General features: G+C 40.1%; 2 protein-coding genes across 3 annotated transcripts in view; one reads left to right on the forward strand and one right to left on the reverse strand.

The window, feature by feature from the left end:
• Window positions 1-2,727, reverse strand: part of XRCC4 (X-ray repair cross complementing 4) — a 144,249-nt gene extending 141,522 nt beyond the window's left edge. The window contains exon 1 of one of the 2 annotated variants that reach the window (XM_072922879.1): window positions 2,548-2,727. The gene's annotated coding sequence lies outside the window, so the exon portion shown is untranslated. The remainder of the gene's footprint in view (window positions 1-2,547) is intronic. The other variant, XM_041711056.2, reaches the window with a different exon arrangement.
• A 16-nt stretch (window positions 2,728-2,743) lies between these two features.
• On the forward strand, window positions 2,744-21,637 carry TMEM167A (transmembrane protein 167A). The gene is given in 4 exon segments (NM_001245122.1): window positions 2,744-2,767; window positions 12,348-12,457; window positions 17,184-17,218; window positions 20,469-21,637. Coding segments are annotated over 4 exon segments (219 nt in total). The 5' UTR covers window positions 2,744-2,764; the 3' UTR covers window positions 20,540-21,637.
• The last annotated feature ends 380 nt before the right edge of the window (window positions 21,638-22,017 follow it).

Consider the following 22,017-nt stretch of genomic DNA (forward strand, 5'->3'; position numbering starts at 1 on the left):
TATAAAAGTAGAAAAAAAATTAATAAATCGATCATAAAAGGGCATGTTTGCAAACAAAACTACACTAGAGGAAGCTAGATAACCACCTGAAAGCAGGTTGGCTATGGTGTGAACAAGGACTTAGGCCTGGAGTCTCCCTGGAGCATACAGAATATTTTCAATTTGAGTTTCTAGTTCACACTGAGCATCCAGAAGTGAGTCCAGGCAGGCAAAACAACCCAGTTTTTGCCTTCTATTTCTGACACTCACAAAAAAAAAAAAGTTCAAAAGTATTACTGCCTTTAAAGTCTTCAGTCATGTAGACCATCAAAGGCTGTACTGGTCAGTGATTATGATTATACTACAAACTTATTTCTCTTTACAAACATACTTCAATGTAACATCATTCAAACACTTCAAAGTGAAGCCATCCTAGGTAATAAGGCTATTTTTAGCATTGTCTTTATGCACTTAATGATTTTTTTTTAATCCAAAACCTCGACATGTAATGGAAGGAAAACAATTCAATTCAGTAACGGGAATAAAATGTATGAACATGCTATGAGAAAATGAGCACACAGCAAGCTGCTGACTACCTGTTAGATGGTTAAATTTGCAACTGAATGAACCTTTACAGGCACTAAACAATCTAGAGAAAAATCAGAACAAATCCAGAATCAACACAGTGCCTGAAGTCCACAGGACAGAAGTCACACAAGATAACCCACCTCAAACTTAGACCTGCTCGTGCAGGTAATATACCAGGTAAATTTTGGTGATTATGAATCTGAAACCACAATTTCACAGAGATCTGTCATTTTACAGTGACCAAATCTACCACTGCTAAAGAAGCTGCTCTGTAGAAATCATAAAACAGCATTTTTAGTGGATTGTTGTAGGTCTCAGCTTAAAATCCTCTGCTTCAGTAAAACACTGCCTCAATTCCATGGGATAAATGCATTTTACACATGCACATCAACCCTCAGTCTCCCACAGCAGCTGCAAAAAGTATGTCAAATGTTACCTCAAAATGTCATTTTAGAGAGGGGAAAAAGAAGCAAAGGAAAAAGCAAAACTATCCCACACTCAGCAAAATTTGGTGCTGAAACACCAGAGAATGACACAGACCCCAAAAACCACATTGGGAAGGTGTGTGGCTTATAAAACCATATTTATAGGAGAAACAGGTTCCTCATAACACTTCAGGAGTTTCATCACTGTGAAAATTCTACAGTGACACCTTCATTTTAACTGAGCTCTCACAGCATCAAAGGTTATTCCCTCAAAAACAACAAGAAGTTGTTGTTAAGGGAATAACAAACAGACAAAACAAAGCAAACACAAACAAAGCAAAATAAACAAATAAAAAAGGTTCCTGGAGGAAAATAAAAAAAAAAAGTAAATTCTTGGGCAGGTGCAGCTACAGAAAAGATGAAAAGCTCTAAAAGGAAAAAACGTAGCACAGGAGCCAAAATACAACAGAACAGTCTGGGCTCTCCCTATACAACACTAGAACTAACAGTAAAAGGGCCCTAATTAATAAACAGCCTCATTAAGGCGTTCTTTATATTATTATGGCTTCAGTAGCCAGTGGCTCACACCCTCAGGCGAGACAACACCCGCTGGGAGACCAGCAACAGCGAACAACCAAAAACAACCACCAAAACTACCAGTTGTTGTGTTTTTTTAATGTTTTTGTTTGTTTGTGGAGTTTTGCTGTTGTTTTTAGGGGTTTTTTTTGGGGGGGGGGTTTAGTTGTTGTTTTGGTTTTGCTTTTTTGGTTGGGTTTGTTTGGGGGTTTTTTGGGGTTTTTTTTCCTTTGGGTTTTTTTTAGTGGGTTTTTTGGGGGTTTTTTGGGGGGTTTGTGGTTGTTTTGGTTTTGCTTTTTTGGTTGGGTTTGTTTGGGGGTTTTTTGGGGTTTTTTTTCTTTGGGTTTTTTTTAGTGGATTTTTTTGACTTTTGTTTTTTGGGGGGGTTTTGGGGGTTTTTGTTGCTGTTGTTTTTGGGGTTTTTTATTTTTCTTTGGGTTTTTTTGGTGGGTTTTTTAGTGGGGTTTTTTTTTTGTTTTGGTGGGGTTTTTGGTTGGTTTTTTTTTTCTTTTGTGTTTTGGGTTTCTTTTTTTTTTTTTTTTTTTTTTTTTGAGGGTTTTGGGAGGGCTTGTTTTTGGTTTTTGTTTGTTTTGGGGGTTTTTTTGCCTTTTTTTGTTCGGGTTTTTTTTTTTTTTTTTTCCCTCCCAGCGTCTCACTATAGACGCGTGGCCCCCATGGCTCGGTGTAGGGTTGATCCCGGTTATCCCGGTTATCCCGGTTATCCCCACACCGAGACACACTCAAGAATCCCCCTGCTCCCCTCAGTGCCGGTGAGGGGTCAGTGAAGGGCTGATCCCCGTTATCCCGGTTATCCCCACACCGGGACACACTGGAGGTTCCCCCTGCTCCCCTCAGGGCTGATCCCGATTATCCAGGTTATCCCCACACAGACACTTAGAGGGACACAGCCGCGATTCCCCCCTCACCCCGCACTCCCCTCAGAACTGCCCGCGCGCGCGGGGCGGGCCACCCGACCTACCTCCCGCGCCGCCACTTCCGCCTGCTCCCCGCCAGCCAATCACCGCCGCGTCCGCCCGTATATCCCGCCCCTCCACCGGCACCGCCGACCAATCGCAGCGCCCCGCGGCGCCGCCAGCCAATAGCGGCCGTGCCCGCGCCCCGGCGCGCTGAGGGCGCGCACTGCGCGCTTCCGCCCGTGGCGGCGGCCGGAAGGTGATGTGGCGGAGCGCGGCGCGATGGTAAGAACGGGCCCGCCCGGCCCTGCCCGCTCCGGGCCGGGCCCTTTCTGCTCCCCGGCCTCTCCCGGTGCCCAGCGGCGCCTCCCGGCTCGGCGCCGTCCCCTCAGGTCGTTCACGCCATGAGCCGCGGCCCGCGGGAGCGAAGCCGCCTCAGGGCTTTGATGGGAGTCGCGCGGGGCGGGTTTGCCTCAGGGGTTTGGTGACAGGGAAAAAAAAAACCCGGTTTGCGTCTGTGCGGGGCATCAGCGGCCGGTGCGAGGTCGGTCAGGTGATGGGCGTATCTCTCGCGGCCTCCTGACGTCATTTGTTGCACTGCGTGACGTCATGGTGGCGTTATGTGACGTCATTCCGTCGAGCAGTGCGCTGAGTTGCGTCATTGGCTGCTTTTCAGGGGTCATCAGAGGTCATCGGAGGCCCAGGTCCCCTTACTCACAAAAACTGTGGATTATGTATAAAAATACTTTTTTTAAACATATATTTATTTATACATTTTTATATATTTACTTTTTATATAATTTTATATTTTTATATATTTATATATTTTGAAGATTTATATATAAATTATATATTTATTTTATATATATGTATATGTATGCATATGTATAACATTTTTCATATATGTATGTATACATATATATATGTATGTATACATATATATATATTTATATTTATATATATATACACACATGGCCTTTATATTTATAAAAAATTATATGTTTGCAACATATATATATATGCACAGCAGATATATATATATGGCACATACAATTTTTAAGCATATAGACATACATGCAGTATAACTCAACATATAAATGCATATTCTTAAATTTATTCATAGTTATATGAATAGCTAAGAGGTGTAAATACATAAAAAACAGGTAGGTACATCTGGAAGAGAATATCTATACTTATGTACGAGTTTATTCTGTGTATAACAAATACATGTGGATACAGAGATACTTATCTATATTTTTATGGGGGTATGTAAATGTATAATTGAATATTTTATTAATTGTGTATTATATGTTATATGATGCACATATATAAACAATATACCTTTTTCTATAATCCAGCCACATAAAAACTGTGGGGTTTTAATATTTTTTTAATATATATGTATGTCTATATGTGTATGTGTATATACAATATATGTGTATAAATACATACATTTTTTATGTAGAGTTGGTCTAGAGGCAAATTGGTATTTATTTTTTTTTGTTTCCTCCCCATTTTTCCAGTCTCTGTGCAGGTAATGCAAAATCAGGGTTTACATTCCTGTCACACTGAAATACTTTTTTTTAGTCAAGGTTTGTACATTAAATATTTATTTATCAACAACATTCCTATGAGCAGAGCAGATACACGAATTTAAAATTAAAAGGAATAACTGAGTTAATTTAGGTTTTTTTCCTGTACAAAGTACATGTTTATCCATAACTTCAGCACAGAATGTGTTTTAAAATGGGAAGGGACATTGGTGTTGCGCAGTGTAATGATTAAATGCAACTAATTACTTAATATTATATTATTATGTCATTTATATTTTATATATTTTCTTAGTGATATATAATAAATATATAACAATAACGTAAAAACAAAGGTAATGTTTAAATCTAAGAAGATTATGGCAAGTGGATGAGATTCTGCTAAGATTATCTCCTCCACTTGTCTCTTTTCCTTGCCAGAGGTTACTCTGTGTGCCTCAAGGACCCTGAAGCAAGAAACTCTTGTAAGGATGGTTTGCTTATGATTTAATGGTGAAAATAAGTTCCTTCAGCATTATTATGATGCTCGAATTTCTTCAAGAGAGCAGCAATCCTCCAGGACTTTGTGTTGTCCATGATGCCACTTCTAGTGTCAAGGCATTTCGGGGGAAAAAAAGGATAATTTTGACCTCACATTTGACTGTGAGAGAGGAAACAGCTGCTGTCTGTGTGTCATGAAATTAAAGAGGTTAGAGCTACATCTCCAATTTATTCTCTTGTCCAAAGAGTAAGAGCTGCAGTTCTGGCATGCTCGCAGCACTCTGGATATTCTATATTCTATAATATTCTGAAGCATGATTTCCAAAGGACTTTATGCCTTGGAAACTTTTCATTCCATTGCTTTCCAAGCTTCTTTACCACGTCCTTCCTTACTAAGCAGATGAGAACTTGAGCTGGGTGAAGGGCCAGTTGCTGCCAAACAGGAAAAAAATTATATATATGTGTAAGCTTACTTTCACCTGTCTTTTCTTCTATGTGAAAGCAGAAATTGTGGGAATTTTTTTTTTTCCTCTTCACTGCCAGTGGATAAGGAAAAAGCTCACCATTTTGACTTAAAGCAAATCCCTCACTATTTTACCTTAAAGCAGCTGTGGAAAACAGTAGAAGCTTCTCAGTGGATTCCAAACCTGCTGGAAATGGAAGGGATGCACCAGGGATGCAGAGCTCCCTCATTTATTGAGGAGCAGAACCTGTATTGTTTGCTGGCTTCCACAAATCAGCTTGCCCTGCCAGCTTTCAGGATTTTACACCTAAAACCTCAACAGAAGTTTTTGTGGTGTGCTTGAAAGGTTTTCCATATGCATGGATGGAAAAAGGGAAGAAGCCAAAGGTGATATTAAAGTTAATGAGGAGCTTCTCACTTCCTGAAGGGTGGTCTTCACTTTCCTTCATAGCAGAAATGTGAAGTTACACTCAGGCAGAATTTGATGGTGGAGAAAATTCAAAAGAAGTACAGAAAACTTGACAAAAACTGCTTCTTCTCTGTCACCCTCTGGTTGGGGCTGATCCTGGCCCCACATTACTACCTAAAAATTAGTTTGGGAACTTTCCACGAGGACAAACATTTCGGTCACAGTCTTTATTGCTCTCTTAGTGTGGTGTTTATAGAAGGAATGGGAGTTGCTCATAGAGCCAATTGTAAAAACATTCATTAGTAAATATTATTTCAAACCAAGCTGAAGGATATAAACATACCAGAACCCAATCAGTGCTCTGAAAAAGGAGCTTTCAGGACTCTTCAAGCACAAAGTTGTGTGTTTGTCATATTCAGAATTGCAAGAATGAATCAATCCTCATTCAGATTTGCTAACAGCTTTGTTTTTATCATGACCTAAAGGTACATAGGTTTAAAAATATCTTCTAGGTCACACTACAGTCTTAAACTGTCTTTGTATTGTGAATTTATTTCACCTGAAGTGTTCAGTGTAGATACTTCTGTCATCTTGGAGGATGATGTGAAAGTACATTGTCAGTGTTTTTATTTCTGTGATTATTGAACCGAGGAAATTATTCTGTCATGATAAGATGGTCTCTTTTTGGAAGAGTAGGATGCAGTGAGTCTGGTTTAACAGATTAACCCAGAATGACACTGGTTGTGAGAAATCATTTCTTTGCTGAGTGCCATAAAAAAGTAAATGTCACAATTTAGTTTTTTGGTTGCCTGCAGCGTTAGACACCACATTCATTGTAAGAGCTGCAACACTGAATATGTTTTTCTGCTAATGCACAGATCCAGGCATTCAAATTCAACAAAAGTTTTTGATTTTCAACCTGGTGACTGTGGAAACAAGGTGGGAACAGCTGTGAAAAATATTACCTGTCTTCCAGATGCTAAATATTTAAACCATGCATACGAACCTCTGCCAAGCAAGAGACTTGCAGAGGTGCTGTGGACCTGCCCAGGGCCAAGGGACGTGACAGATTTAGCAGAACTTGTTGTTTCTTAACTATTTTTTTCTTTGTTATTTGTTCTTTATGTTTGAAAGAGATGGTTTGACTGTGAGTGAGCAAAAAAAAAAATTTTGGTAAATAGTATGCATAAAATATTTATAGTTCTGTTTTGTAGCTTGTAGGTAAATTAGAATAAATAAATTAAATCTTTTTTGAGTACTTAAGAGTTTTTCCCAAAACTGTGCAAATTCCTGTAGCATCTTCTGTTGCAAACTCCTGTTTTTTGCACGCTGCTTTTATCATAGTAAGGATATCACCCGATTCCAAGAGTGCTTTGGTATGACCCTTTCCTCTTCCATTCACACACAGAGGTTTTACTGTTTTTTTCAGTTTCAGTACTAAATTCGTGGTGAACTAAACAGTGTGGTGTGCAAGTTCAGATAGGAGAGTTACTTAAAAAAAAAAGGGGTTATTTAAAATATTTATATAAATATATATATTTAAAATATTGCTTTTCTCTAATGGGGGAAGACAGCAGAGGGAAAATATCTCTATAAAAATTTAGAAGTGTATAGTCTACAGAGAAGACCTGGGTGAAAAGGTATTGTAAGATTTTACTGGCATAATTCTTTGTTCAGTAAATATGTGGACATGCACACCTTTGTGCTACAGTGACCCCAGCGAAAGACTTTTAATAGTCACTTTGTTTTTCAGAGTAAGATATTTTGGTGAAATGCTGCATCTGCTAGCTGCTTGCAGCAAAAGTTCAGTTTTCAAACTAGATATTGGGGCAAAGAGGGAGGAATTCAAACAAGTGTGAAATTTCAGCATCATCGCCTGGAGGTGTCTTCACTGCTGGTCTGTGGATTTGAATAACAGTAAAAATCCTAAATGTGCTAAAGTCAAATGAGCTTTTTATAGGGGAGGGCAGCATATGTTTAATTAAGTTGTTTAATTGTTTGAGGAGATTGGTTAAGTTTTAAATAGATGTATTAGTCTTCAGTTGTCTGGAAAGCATAATGTTAGTCGTACTTGCCATTTAAACTTGACAATGTGCTTCTGCAGGCAATGACTGGGAAACAAAATCCCTTTTTCCCTAATCAAGCCTTGGCTTACATTCTGTGAGAGCAAAAAATACATCTTTCAGACAGAAATCTGAATTAACATTAAATATAGTACTTAAATTCTATGGAAACAAAATACTGAGGAGAGCATGTTGTAAATCCGAAGTAAAAAGCCTTTTTTATTCTGGAGCAACTGCATCTGGCTGGTATTTGGATACTTACTAGCACCCTTTGCTTAGTTTAGTTGTGTACTTTCACCAATAATTGCTTCAAATGTCACTAATTTGCACTTTTTGTAATTTTTTTATGATGCTAATTAGCATGCCTCTTTTACAAATGCTTGTTTTCCATTTGTTTTGATCAGATTGCATTTGGCAGCAATGGGAAAAATAATTATTTTTTTTTTAAATTGGAAAATAATACAATTAGATGCATGTTTTAGTTTTTAGCAATTGCTTTGACTTTCAGATTGGGAGTAGTACTATGTGATTTATAGCCTATTATTTTTCTCAATATTATATTCTGAAAAATTTAATTTCACTGATGAAATAAGAGTTGCAGGGCCTAATGGAAACCCTAGATAATAAGCATTTTCTCTTTCTGCTTTGTAAGGACCTCTTCTTTAAAATTTCATAGCTTGATTTAACTTTTCTGTGATAAAATTTTTATCAGCTCTTGCTTAACTAAAGTTTAACTGCAGTATGCATGGTCTTGCTTTTATTCCAGTATGAGAAAGGCAGCTGAATGATTTGGCTCCAGAAAACATAATCATTCATCAATTTTATTATCCTGGGGAGGAAAAAAATAAAACCATTCCAGAAAGACTGAATATTCTGCAGGGTATTACACAAAGATTATACTTTCTTTAAAATATTCCAGTTATTTATCTGTGCTTGCCCACATAAATTGGTTGTTACAATAGTAAGCACAGGGCAAAGTTTTGCAACTTGCTGGCACTTCGATGGCCTCTGCTTTTATAGCACAGATGGATGAAATCATCATGGTCACGCTGCAATCAGAGATAAAATAATCATTTTGTAAATACTTTAAGTCTAGGGAAGGTTAAGCTTTGGTTTCAGTGCTAAGTCTGCAGAGATAAACTCAGAGATCTTTTGTGTTAGGCTTTCTACCAGCCCAAAAGGACAACAGCAGAGGGTTTATGTTCTCCTCCTGCACGTTTCGTTTCCCCTGGAACCATGATACCGGGTGGTTTATTTTAAACAAAAATCTGTGAGGCAAGGGGAGAATCAGCAGGTCCTTTGTGGCTCAGACACTGGCATCAAAACCTGGGGTGGGATTTATTACTGGGGGTTGCATCATTGGATGGTTTGTGAGTGTGGTGCTCTCTGTGAGGACAGGAGCAACGGGTCTGAAGCAGAAAATATTGGGGAAATGGAGTGAGTGACAACTGCAGAGATGGATAAGTTACAGTGTCTTGTCTGTGGGTGTTGTCAGTGCAGGGAAGTGCTTAGAATTCTGCATATTGAATTTAAAACTCCTGTGAAGGGCAAGACCTGTTGGTAATCCCAACTCTGAGCTGCTGCTTTTTTTCTTCTTCTGCCCAAGTGTAGTAAATTTAATGCTGAGGGACAACGTTGTCTGTGATGAGGTTTACAGGAGCTGTGCAATCATTGTCATGATTCCCTGTCACAGCCATATAAGTGACTTTTAATTTTCCATCAACACTTAAGTGCATTAAACTTCAGTTTATACTCAGAGTACATTCAGACATCACTAACTGTACCACTTGATTTCCAACTACTGTATATTCCCATGAGTATTTATTTTAATACAAGCCACTGCTTAAGCCCAAGACAATAAAACTTTCAGGAGTATTAATTCTTTATGGTTTATTATATGGAGTTTTTACTGAGATACATTATGATCAGGAAATAATATTGAGTCTTTTTTTAAAGGCCTGGTTTTGGGAAGGATTTAAAACAGACTTTGGGCATGTAGCTCTCAAAGCTGAAGTCTATAGCCTTAAATTTCCAAAGACGTTGGAAAAAACTTGTCTCATGCAAGTTGAGGTGAATACAATACCTCGTTAGTGCTGCAGGTGATGTGATGGTGCTCCACACAGGAAGGGGCACGGGGGAGAATGAGACAGAATGGAGCAATTGAGGTGTTCCCACTATGTCAGAAATGCACCAAATGCAGATGTAGAAAATTTTTGGCCCATGGAATTAAAGCTTGCACTCTCTAAAAAACAGAATAAAATGCCAGTTCTTGTTCTTTCTGGCTTTGCAGCACGAATCTTAGGAAGTTAGTTGTCATTTCACCCTCATGGGGACACATTCTAAGAGACAGCACCAGTTTCTCCATGTGCTGAGAGCTCTTTGTAGTGGGAATGAGGCTCACAGGACCTACCATAAGCCAGTCAACACAAGTGAAAAATTAAAATTAATACATTTTCATCAGAGCAACCCAGCCTAAACAAATGAACAGCAACACATCTACCAAGTCCAAGTAGCTTGTTATGTGAATGCAGTGTTTTTTAAAAGGATTATGAGCAATGTATAAGTCTTACAGCGGCTTTTAATTACATCGGTTGGAGCAGCCAGATGTAGGTTGCTGCTCTCTGTGAGTTCAGCTGGGCCATGAGAATTACTTCAGTTGTGAAGAGTAAGCTGTCTGATTCAGGAATAAATTCTCATTTCCAGAAATCACAAGCAAATTTTGGAGCGCTCACATCTGCCCTTTCAAAGTGGCTGTGCAGATAAACGTGTCATTGAGAGCACGTTTGAGTCGGAGGGCAGATGCGATTACAGCCACGCATATCTGGGGAAACACGTGAAGACCCCAACAAAGAGCAATTATATATGATTATATACTGCCCAGTTGATTGACTGATAGCAGATTTTGTGAGTATACCCTTACAGCCCCTGCTTAAGAAGAAGCAAGTGTGTCCTTGTGCCACTTTGCAGTGGTGGAGTGGGCGCTGCCGCCGCGGGAAGCAGCTGCAGGAATTGATGGGAACGCAGGGCTGCGAGCTGTCAGAGCAGCTGTCCGTCTGTCCCGCAGGACTGATCCAGTTAATCAGTTGATAGGCAGTATCTGGCTGTGCTGAGAGCAGCCGCTCCTGGATCCGGCCCCGACGCCTTCCTAGACCCGCAGGAGCCAGGGGGAATTGAGACTTCCCTGGTTTCTGGAGCTGGCAGAAACTTCTGCTGGGCACAGAGGCTCCAGAGGGTGGGGATGGCAGCGTGTTGTCCTCTCTGAAGAGTCTACCCATTATTTGTGACATGATGGGGCAGAAAGAGTGGCTAGTTGAAATGCTAAATATGATTTAGAAAAGGCTGTGGTGCAAGAGGAAACCAAGCAGCCTCATGGCTGGGACAGGAGGACTGGCTTTGGGTGTGGATCACTGCTCCCTCATCACAAAAAGGATGGGTTTCAGGGATGCTGAAATCTCTCCTATACAGGGTGCAGAGTCAGAGCATCTCTGATGGTGCTTCTTAACAGAGTGGCCTATTCAACCCCATTAAGTTAAAAACTGAAACAACTTTATATAGCTAACCCTGCCTAAAGCTTGTATTCAGACTGGCAGCTCTGTGCATATTCTGGAGTTCATACAATTCATGAACACTTCTAAATAAGATAAAGTTTTTTTGCTATTGTTGATTTTCGTCACCAGGTTTTTTGTCTCAGTATTGGAATACTTGTGTGTGTTCCAATGGCTTTCCTTCTACTAGAACTTCTCATTTTTTTCTCCTAAATTCCTGCTAGTGCCATACTGGAGTATTGTCGGTTTCTTTTGTAATTCTCATTAGCTAGATAGATACGATCATCAGAGATTCAAAACTTAATAATTTTGTGACATAGGAAGAAAGCATGTGCACATCAACAGAGATGATGTGCCTCAGGCTGTGTGGAAATGAAGGCTCTGATGTGCCCTTAAATATGCTTGGAGAAGGAAATGCCAATGTATTATCCCTTCCTAAGTGCTAAATATTTACCTTTAATTAAATACCACCACTCGGCCAGCTGGGTTGAGCACTATGAACACAGGAGACAGAAGTTCATCAAAATTCCAGAACAAAGAGTGAATTTATTGCATTTGCTTTGAGTTTTTTTTATTTTTTTTTGGAGCTCACACTAAATCACATTTGCAAATGAGCATAGCAGAGCAAGGGTAAAATAATGCTTTTTAAAATAAGCAATTGCCTCTTACACCACCTGGTGCTGTTACACTGACCAAAATGTCAGCTGAGACACTTAAAGAGAAACCTCAAAACCATAAAAAAAGAAGTTTAAAAAAAGGTTTATGGGATGCACTTTCTGCCTATTACTGATACTTCACGCTGTAGTAAATTGCCAAATATTGCAGCAGTTTCTCAAGAACTGTCTCTTTTTACTGCCACTAGGCTGATCAATGTTTGCTGTCAACAATAGAACTTCACAGTCCCAAGGCAATTTCATCAATTTCTTCAGGATTTACCACAGAACTAGAGCCTCTGAAAGTGTATTTACAATAAAGATATTTTCAATTTACAATCAGAACATTATTTGAAAACAAAAGTAATCAGTTATCATAGTTCAGGTGGGCTTAACCCTGTGTATTTCTACAGATCTGTTAAATTTGGCCTGTAGCCTTTAAAAAGTGTTATATTAACAAACCTACTGCACAGTTTGTGTTACTTTTTGTCTTGGCTACTACTGGTTTCCTTGGCAGTCAGTCCTCATGTCTACTTTCACTACCACCACTGTATTTCATTGATGCAAATGTTTTCTGGCTCCTTGTAGGTTTCATTTTTGGTGTTGTTTAAGGAGTCAGACGTTTTTTCCAGAACTTCCACTTCGAGAGGAGTTTTGTACTGCAGAGATGTAATTCCTTGTTTTCCCAATTCTCTTCCATAGTCTGCCATCTTCAACTTCCAGAGTCTGCTGACTGTGATCCTGCTGCTCATTTGTACCTGTGCCTACATCAGATCCTTGGCTCCCAGCTTACTGGACAAAAATAAATCCGGGTACGTGGCCTGATCATTTCAAACCTCCACAAGCTGTGTGGGTTCTTCTTTCAGCATCTCCTGATGAAGTCTGTGATAATGCAGATCCCGCTTTGAAAATCTTCTTTCTTTAAAGATAAAAATCTTGATTTTCTACCTCGCAATAGAGTGCAATAAGATATTGGCAAGCACCTAGTTGCAGTTTTATTGAGAGAATTTATTAGCCCGCTAACCTTGCTAATAGTGCATTATTAATCTTCTAGATTTGCAGCTTCATTGGTAGATGCCTATTAGAGATACAGAAATGAGAGACAGAAATAAAACATTCTCCTACATGTGGCTGTTGTTGCAATGATGTATTTTTGATTCCTAGGGTGGGTAAGAAACCAGCAGATACTGGCTTTTTGCTTGTTTTCAAGATAGGTGTTTTGCAGATAGACTTTTGAAAAACAGCTTTAGCAATAATCTGTAACTAAAAGAAAACTAATTTTTTTTAAAATAAGCAACATGGTCCTCTTTTGTGGTCTTTTCAAATCACAGTTTTGTAATCTCTAAGATGAAGAAATTTCTAGAAGAGTTTTTGAAAATTTCTACAAATATAACTTTATTTTTTAATCATATGGATGCTAGCTGTGATCAGCAGAACTGTGATTTAAGTGTGGTGGGTTTTGAGTAACCATTGGGCAGTTGTGCCACAGAAATCTCTGGGGCTGTTCACAGACCTTCAGTAATGCTGTCACCTCAGGTTAGTGCGAAGGAGATGATATTTGTAGAAGCAGGAGGTAATTCTAGGTGGAAAAACAGACTTTTGGACTCTGAGTGTTTGACTTCTCCACTTTTGCCATTAGGTCATTTCCTGTTAAATAAAATTTTCTTCTTCCCTAAGTGTCTTCCATCACTTTGGCATTTAAATGCAGAAATGTCCAGTTTTTAATAGTTGTGGCCAAGAACCCCAAGTGTTTGTCTTCTGAAAACCTTTGTTGTAATTAACCTCTGGTTTTGCTGTTTTATTATCCAGTTGGTTTTTTTTTTTTTAATTTAGCAATGTTAGATACCCAAATTACAGCTTTTTTTTTCTTAATTTGGAGTTCTAACATGAAAACACTTGTGTTCTTTTATATGAGGCCATGAAATTGTCACTAACATGAGAGGTTTCTTGGGATGGAAGTAAAGATGGAAGAAAGGATGACTTCATGAAGGACAGGGAGTGGGGGGATGAGGGGAGTTTGGGTGTCTGCTGGTGGAAGATAACACAATAGTCAATGAGGTATACACAGCAAGAAGTTAGAATGTTTATTTTACTGATTAAAATTTTAGTGCTGTTCTTGGCAAGGAGTATTTCCTTTAATCTGGAGCTACTCTGTTTATTCTTGAGGCAAATCTGTCTGGAGTACAATAGAACTCTCTTCATAAAGCATTTCCAAGGGGTGCTGACACTGTGGAGGAGTTGGGCGTTTGATGTGTAGGTTTGTATTTATGTAGGTGTAGGACATACCATTTTGTTTTATATATATATGTATTTGTGGACTACTTTGTACTGGAGAATAAAACCTTGGCCTGGAAGCAATGAAAGTTGTTTCCTGTATGGTAGATGTTTACATTGAGCTCATATGGTGCTAAACCCCTTTCCCTCTCTTCTAATGTGCTCCATGCTCCAGTGGAAATGTCTGGACATGTGGGATAAAAAAAAATAAATTAAAAACAAATAAAATTCTAGTGGTACTTCAGTATACCATAGAGATGTTTTTACCTCATCATTCCTGCTCCAAATTTAAGGCATAAAAAAGTAGCAATAAAATAACTAAAGTGATGGAGAGGGAAGGGGAATGTTGGTAATTATTCAGTGTATTTCTAAGTCAGTGGTAACTTTGCTGAGGATTTAGGTCTGTGGATAATAAGTGAAGAAACATATTTCTTTTGGTGAGAGGTGCTGTTGCATAGTGATGTCACCCATCCTCACAACCCTGTGTTTCCTCCCTCTCATTTCTGCCAAAGCGTGTGCTTTCCTACCAAGCCAAACAGAACCTTAAACCTTCATTTTCCCTAAGTGTTTCCATGTGCTCGGTCCTGAGCAGCAGAGTTAAAGGCTGGGAAAGCAAGTGGAGATTTACTGTTTCATGCTTACCAGAGGAGAATGTACACCACAACGTAATTCTCTCCTCCCTGCTAACCAGAGAGATGTGTTAGCTCATGTGCAGCAGAGATCCCCTTTGATTTTCCATCAGCATTGCAGTGGGGGTGTCTCACACTCCCTCCTGCAGTGGCACTGGGCTTTTCCTGGTGAACACATGGCTTTTTTTGCAGCACACCCAGCCTTACCACTAAGGCTCCATCAACTCCTCCTCAGCTTAAGAGGTTCCATTTATTTGGGATTTTTGTCTTCCAGGCAACCACCACCACTTTTCACAGTGAGTGCTTTTAGCATTTAGCACTGAGAGCCTGCAGTCTCTGCAGCAGGTCGTGCACTTTTGGGCTGTGGCTGCCAGAATGAGCAGGGATCCCAGCCAGACCCACATCTTCACCTGCATCCAACAAAGGGTGGAGAAGGAATAATGCACCAAGGAGTTGCTGCAGGAGGAATTGTTTTGGAGCACTTATTCAAGGCAGCGTCACTTCTGTAGTAACCAAGCAGCTTCTGACTTGAAGAGGTTCTTCTTGTGGACATGGAATGAGCATTAATGGAAAAACCAGGGAAGGAGGAGGTTTGCACAGGCTTTTCCTGCAGTGGGAACTCCCCAGTTCTTCCAGAGGGTCCAGAATTCAGTCTGCTTCCGCTCAGCAGCAGGTTGTGTGGGCCAACAGAGGCAATGAGCTGTTCCAGTAGCACAAAAAACTCTTAAAATGTTCTGGTGTTGTCATGGGAAGGCTGGACAGTCCTCATGTCAGTGGCTCCAGGTTCATAAATTGTAAATAGCAGTTGGTAAGGGCAGCTGGTGAAACCTATCCTCAGTTTTGTACCTGGCACGTCAGGTAGGAAAATTTCTGTTTTCACCAAGGGGGCTTTGTAGGACAATGTGCAGTAGTGGCTTGAGATTACTCAAGAAATCCCTGAGAAGATGAAGAAATACCCTTGCTGAGATGGTGAGGCAAATTCAACACACTTCTTTGCTGCCTGAAAGGGTTAATACTCTTTTTCCCATGCAAGATTCTTCAAAAGTATATTAACAGAATGGTAGTATTTTATTTCTTTGAGCTTCTGGGCAAACTTTTGAGAGATGGCAATATGAGAAGCAGGGCTGTGGATGTTTTCCTGTTGGTTTTGCAGCATGATATCTGTAAATTGTAATTTTACAGAGAGTGAACAACAGTTTTGAGAACCTGAAGTGCCATCAATGGAGCACTTCAGGGCTGTGCATTTTGCTCTATAAGATTTCCACATGAATGCCTTTGTACCTGCACACATCTTCAAAAAGTGCATAGATGTCTTCAGGTTACTTTATTGTATGACCTCTTAACCCTGAAAAATGTGGTGGTTTGTATGCAGGGATCATTACTTCTGCTTGTGGAGCTACATAAAAGCAGGAAAAAAAGAGCTTTGGCTGTACAGAAATATAGTCAAGCCCAAATATGTATATGTGCACGTGTATATATATATTTTTTGCTTGAGGTAAAACTAAAAGCACAGATGAAAATGCCTGTTTGCTAAAAATGGAAATGGAACACTGTTCATGATGAATTGGTCAACAAGGGGTACATAAGTAAAAAAGCATTTCACTTTGAGTTTGAACACCTCAGGCACTTGCTGCCACCCTTGGTCTTCACCTGCCCAGCCCTGAATCTTTGTCTTAAAAATGGAGGTGGCTGCTAAATGGACAGAGAGATGCTGAAGTTAAACCAAGACCATAAAAGAGGACATAAAATGGGAATAGCAGAGAAATAAAAGATATGTTGACTGCTCAAGCATGCAGGAGCAAGTGGCCCAAGCTTACCAGTCTGCATTTAAAAGTGTTAGAAGTAAGCAACTCTCAGAGCCCAAAGAAGGGCAAAGACAAACAAACAAACCTTTGTGGGTGTGAGTCCAGAACATTATTTGTGGGGCTGTATCTAGTACCTGCTTGATGGCAGTTCTCCAAGTGCTTCCCCACAGTGTTGTGTGCCTTGCTGTGGAGAAAACCTTCCTGCAGACAAGCTTTGAAGGGCTGAAATCTGTCTGCTTACACAGGACACCTCAGCATTGTTCCCCTCGTCTTCCTCAGAGCCTAAAGCACTCCCCGCTCCTCTGGAGCTGTCAGCATGAGATAATTTTAGGTACACAGAGAAATTGTAGGTTTGTGACATCCCTTTGGGTGTTCCCTGCGTTGAATTCTGCTTTTTTCTATTGCTGTTTCACTTGTGAGAGGTAACGTCCTGGGCCAGCAGCACAGGAGAGACGTGAGCAAGGTAAACATTTGTAAAGGAATAAGAAAGAACGAGAAGAAATGCAAAGATATTTTTCTTCACAAAATTTTCTGTCTGGGAGACTTTATTTTAAATAAATATGGGGTTCTGATGAAATCTTTAGATCTAGGCCACAGAATGAGTTCAATGCATCTTTGCATGCAAAAAAGACCACTGCTAGACTTAAAACATTTCTGCTTCGGTAATACATACTCTGTACCCTTATGTGCTGGTATCTGCTGTTTTCTGGTGTTCAGAAGGGAATCAAGTTGACAAATTGCTGTCAATTCAGATTATTTTAACATAAAGAAAATCAGTTGACTTGGATGTATTAAACCAAGAGCCTAATGAATTTATTTTCTCTTTACAGACTGTTGGGGATATTCTGGAAATGCGCCAGGATTGGTAATTGGGTTTTTTTTTTCCTTTCAAAATCTTTAGGATAAGTCCTATACCTAGCATAATTTATTAGGATAAATTGCCATGTAGCAATGAAAACCATACACATCCTTTGTCTTCAAAAAGGCAGGTTTTAACCTCCATTAAACAAGGGGGCAGGATATTGCTTTCTTAGATTAGCATCATTGAAATCTTGTATCTTCTCATGTCAGTTCATGTATCTAGTGTTTTATTTTCAAAAGTCTTCTGCACTTCTTGCCACGTGAAACAACCAAGGGTGTGTTTCTAACATGCAAAGAAATCAATGATTTCTTATAAACTGCAGTCTGTTTGAAATTGCGATGGACTGCTGAAAAAACCCCAGATATTTACTTTGTAGTGATAAAACAACATGGAGTTCATAATGCATTAAGGTTCTGTTTAAGCATAAAATGTGTTTTTTTTTCCTCTCTTTGCTCAGCTCCTGTGCACTTTTGAATTACACAAAACTATTCTTGTCAAGTGACATCTGCACACAGGCTGATCAGTTCTATCTGATTCTTGACATTTTCCCATAACATTGGTTTTATATTTATTTTAATCCTTATCCTGAATTTATTTTGAGAAGGAAATTGGAATATGCAACAGAAGTTTAGTCTTAACATTAAGGTATATCCACATTTTAGAAAAAAAAAACAACTAACCCATCGTCAGTGTTCAAATTGCATTGTTAATTCAGAGCAGAAACTTTGAACTTGTAATTCTAGATCTTCCTACTTGTCACTGAACCTAAAGAAAGCCTCTATGATTCCCTTTCTGCATTCCAGGCAGAACATTTTACAGGATGTCAAAAAAAGCACTGACACAAAAAATGGGGTTTTGGTGAAGACGGGTTGTTAAAATGATTGCAGATACTGTCCTATTTAGATAATAGACATAGCAGAACCAATTTTAGTGCTGTAATTGAAAGATACTGGGAAGGTGGCAGCTGTCAGAAATGACTTTTGAGCTATACTAGTGAAAACAAATGTAAAAATTCAGCTGCATTAGGGTTTGTTCAAGGATGAAAAGAGTGCTTCACCTTACCTTGCCATCTTCTTTGCAGTTAAATAAGTGCAAGGATATTTTTTTCAATTAGCTATATTTCTTTTGCAACTGGCATCTAGAGTGGACCACTTTGACTTTGTTTTAGCCTAAGAAGTGGAAGTGGGCTTTGGAGATGATTTCTACCATTTCATGTGTGTTAATCACAAAGGCCAGTAGAAAGTGTAGGTTTTAAAAATGAAAATGTCTACTGGCTTCCTTTACATTTCACATCCCTGGTATGTTTAAACAACCTTTTCACATGTACATAAGATCTTAATCACCGGCAAGTGGTTACATATTTACAAAGTTGTGCAAAATAATGTTTAATCCTGCCACATGGTGATTTCTCTTTTAAGAAAATTAAGAGCAGAAAAGCATAACCCATATGAAAATTGTAATACCCTGAACCGTAGGAGTTGGACTTCCTCAAAATTTATTTTAAACAGATGTGAAACTGCAGACATTAATTCGTTCAGTTATTTGAAGTTTAATTAAATTTATGCCAGATCATGACAGAATCTTGTAATGTCACCGGGCAGTCAATCCTGTGTATGGGAGATGTCACTGCAAGTATTTTATTTTTCTTTTACTGTGGAAAGTTTGTTCCCTCTGTGTTTAAAGGTCCTGCTGGTAAAAGAAAAGACTTTTTTTCATAAAAATTGCGCCATGCTAGACTTGGGAGCCTTGGTGGGTTTTTTCTTTAATGTTTCTCTGAAAACTGTGTCTCTGATAAGGTGGTTTTTAAAGACAAAGGACCTCACACAGCAAAGGGAAATTTAACTTTGCTTAAAGCAAACAGCCCCAAGCTCTGTCTTTATACTCTTGGGTGTGTAAAAACAGGGATATTCTCACTTGAAAGATACATTTCAGTATTAACACACCCTGGCAGTTCTGTAGGCTGCAGGTCTCTCCAAGGAGAATAAAGTTTTAAGTGTAGAAACATCTTGCTAATTAGTGGAGAAAGGGCTCATGTAATTAGGTACCAGTGTGATTAACATTACTGATGTTCTCCTGGTTGTGCTACGCTTCCCCACCTGAGAATCATTTTTTTCTTGGTGATAAACAGACCTCTGTAACATTCTGCCCTGGACCAAATGGGTGGGAATAGATCTCTCACGATTGCTTTTGCCACCAGATAAAAGTCTGTTAATGGAGTAAACTTCACTTCCTTCCACAGTTTGCCCTGGGAAACTGTGATACCAATTTGAAAGAGTCAGAAAATAGAGGTGTCTGTGCAGCTTCTGTGATCTTCTGACCATTTTTGGGACCAGACCCTCTCCACATGCTAACAATCTTAGGTCTTCTTAGCAAAGCAAAAAGAAAAAAAGCATCTGGCTCTGTCTGGGCAGCTGTGAGCTCACAGCTCTGGCTGCTGCATGACACCCTGCACAGAAAATTCACACTGCAGGTGGTGGGTACCAAGACCAGACAGCACCATCTGCACCTCAGGTGACACAGAACTGCTCCTGAGCAGCCACAGAGGGGCAGAGCAGTCAGAAATGGGGTGTCCTGGGCAACTTTCCACTGCCTGCCTGCTGACTTTGGCACTGGGAGGTAGCAGCAACATAAAACTGCACCTCAGAAAAGGTGGTTTGTAGTGAGATGGAAACCCTTACTTGGACCTGACCCTGAATCACCCAGTGCCACCATGGCAGGGACACCTCCCACTGTCCCAGGGACCTCAAATCCCACCCAGTGCCACCCCAGCCATGGCAGGGACACCTCCCACTGTCCCAGCTGCTCCAGCCCCAGTGTCCAGCCTGGCCTTGGGCACTGCCAGGGATCCAGGGACAGCCTCAGCTGCTCTGGGCACCTGTGCCAGGGCTGCCCACCCTGCCAGGGAACAATTCCCCATTGCCAATCTCCCACCCAGCCTTGCCCTGGGGCAGTGGGAGCCATTCCCTGGCTCCTGTCCCTCCATGCCATGTTTACAAGTCCCTCTCTTAAAGCAAAGAGCCTCAACTCTGTTTTTACGTAGCAAAATAATCTGTCCTACTTCTGAGTTTCTCCACTGCCCGTGCATGTTCTTTGTGAATGCACAGTTGTACTTCTGTGTGCCTTTCTCCAGCTAGAAATGTTGGATATCAGTGTGCACACGCTGTGGCAGGATCACACCAGGCTAGGGAGCAGGTGGGTCTGTTTAGCCATGCCTGAATTTTTGTTTGTTCTGGGTTCTCTCCCTTCTTGCCAGGTGAGCGGAAGAGCCCCTACGTGGCCGTGTGCTGTGTGGTGATGGCCTTCAGCATCCTGTTCATGCAGTAGCAGCTGGAGAGTGTCCCCGAGTACCCAGCAGCAGATCTTGGGTCAAGAAAGGATGGGAAGCCTCAGCAAGTCTCCTCTCACACGATGGATAACCTGTCTCCTGGTGAACAGCCCTGCAGATGGACCAGCATTAGTGATCACAGCCCAGATGAGATGTGCTTGTTAATACCAGGGCAGCACTGACACTCCTGCTGTAACTCATGGAAGGGTGTCTGCTGCGTCTCTGAGTTTCAGGGGAGCTCTTCTCTTTTTTTGTTTTTTTTTTTAAACACCATGCAGTTGGAAAGGCTTGCTGTTTCTAATTCTATAAAATTTCTTGTCCAGTAGATCTGTTGAATGAAACGTTAAAATCGTAAATCAGCCACAGCAATAAGACCACCCTTTGAGGAATAAAGAGCATTTTGACTCTAGGGGATGTTTATCAAAGTATTTTTAGTTCTTGCTACCTGAACAATTCCTCTTGATTTGTAAGTGATGGCTCCACTCTCATCCTAAAAATACAACCTCTGACCTAAGTTATGCTCAGCTATTTGTTTCTAAACATGTAATTTCTCAAATAATCTCTCAATATTTCTGTTGTTAAGATAAGATGTGAAATAAAGGCAGGGACCATAATTGTAGTGATGTGTGATTAGCTGCTGAGAAGGCAGAGATGGGGGATCTGGGACACCTGGATTGCTCTCTGTAAAATACCACTTGTACTCATTTTTAGAAGTTCCAAAATGCTGAGAAAAGGATTCAAAAGGCTCTGCTGCTGTTGCATGCATGGAAAGATTTCTGAATTAGCAGAATGAACAGCTGCAGATTAGAAGGTTGCATGTCATAATACAAACATTAAAACAACTCAATTACGCTCACCAGTAGTAAAGATTAGATTACTTTTAATGATACCCCCCCCATTAGCACTTATTTCTTAATTTTGCACACTTAGTGATCTAGTGACTTCTTCAATACTGCCTGACAGGTGTGTGTTATATCAGACAACTTGTGACTTCATTCTGGCTGCATGTGGGAGAGTTGTCTGTTTGCAGTATTTGTTGTTCTAGAAAGGCTTCTGATCAGAAGGAGCAAAGCTAAAAAGTAAAACACACTTAAAGGTATGTTAACTGTTGTCATTCTTGTTTGAAAAACTTATTTTCATCAATCCAAATTATCCTGCAACTAGGAAAAAGGTGATTTTGAGTTATGACCTTTGTGTTGTTTTGCATCTACCTGCAAATCTAAATCACCATCAGAAACAGCCATCCAAACTTTTCTATTCTCCATCCAAACTTTTCTGTTCTGGGCTCAGGAAACAAATACTTCTCCAGTTTGGGCCAAATGAATACCCCTGACTGTGAACCAGAGCAGTGCAGAGCTGTAGGACTGTAGCCATGCCATGCACACACAAAAGCCTGGGACTGGGCAGGAGATGAGGGGAGCACAAAATCTGCTCTGGAACTCTAAATACGGATGCTGCTCCAAACAGGGCATCAAAG

This window comes from Taeniopygia guttata, chromosome Z, assembly GCF_048771995.1.
Source record: "Taeniopygia guttata chromosome Z, bTaeGut7.mat, whole genome shotgun sequence".
NCBI classification, from domain to species: Eukaryota; Metazoa; Chordata; class Aves; order Passeriformes; family Estrildidae; genus Taeniopygia; species Taeniopygia guttata.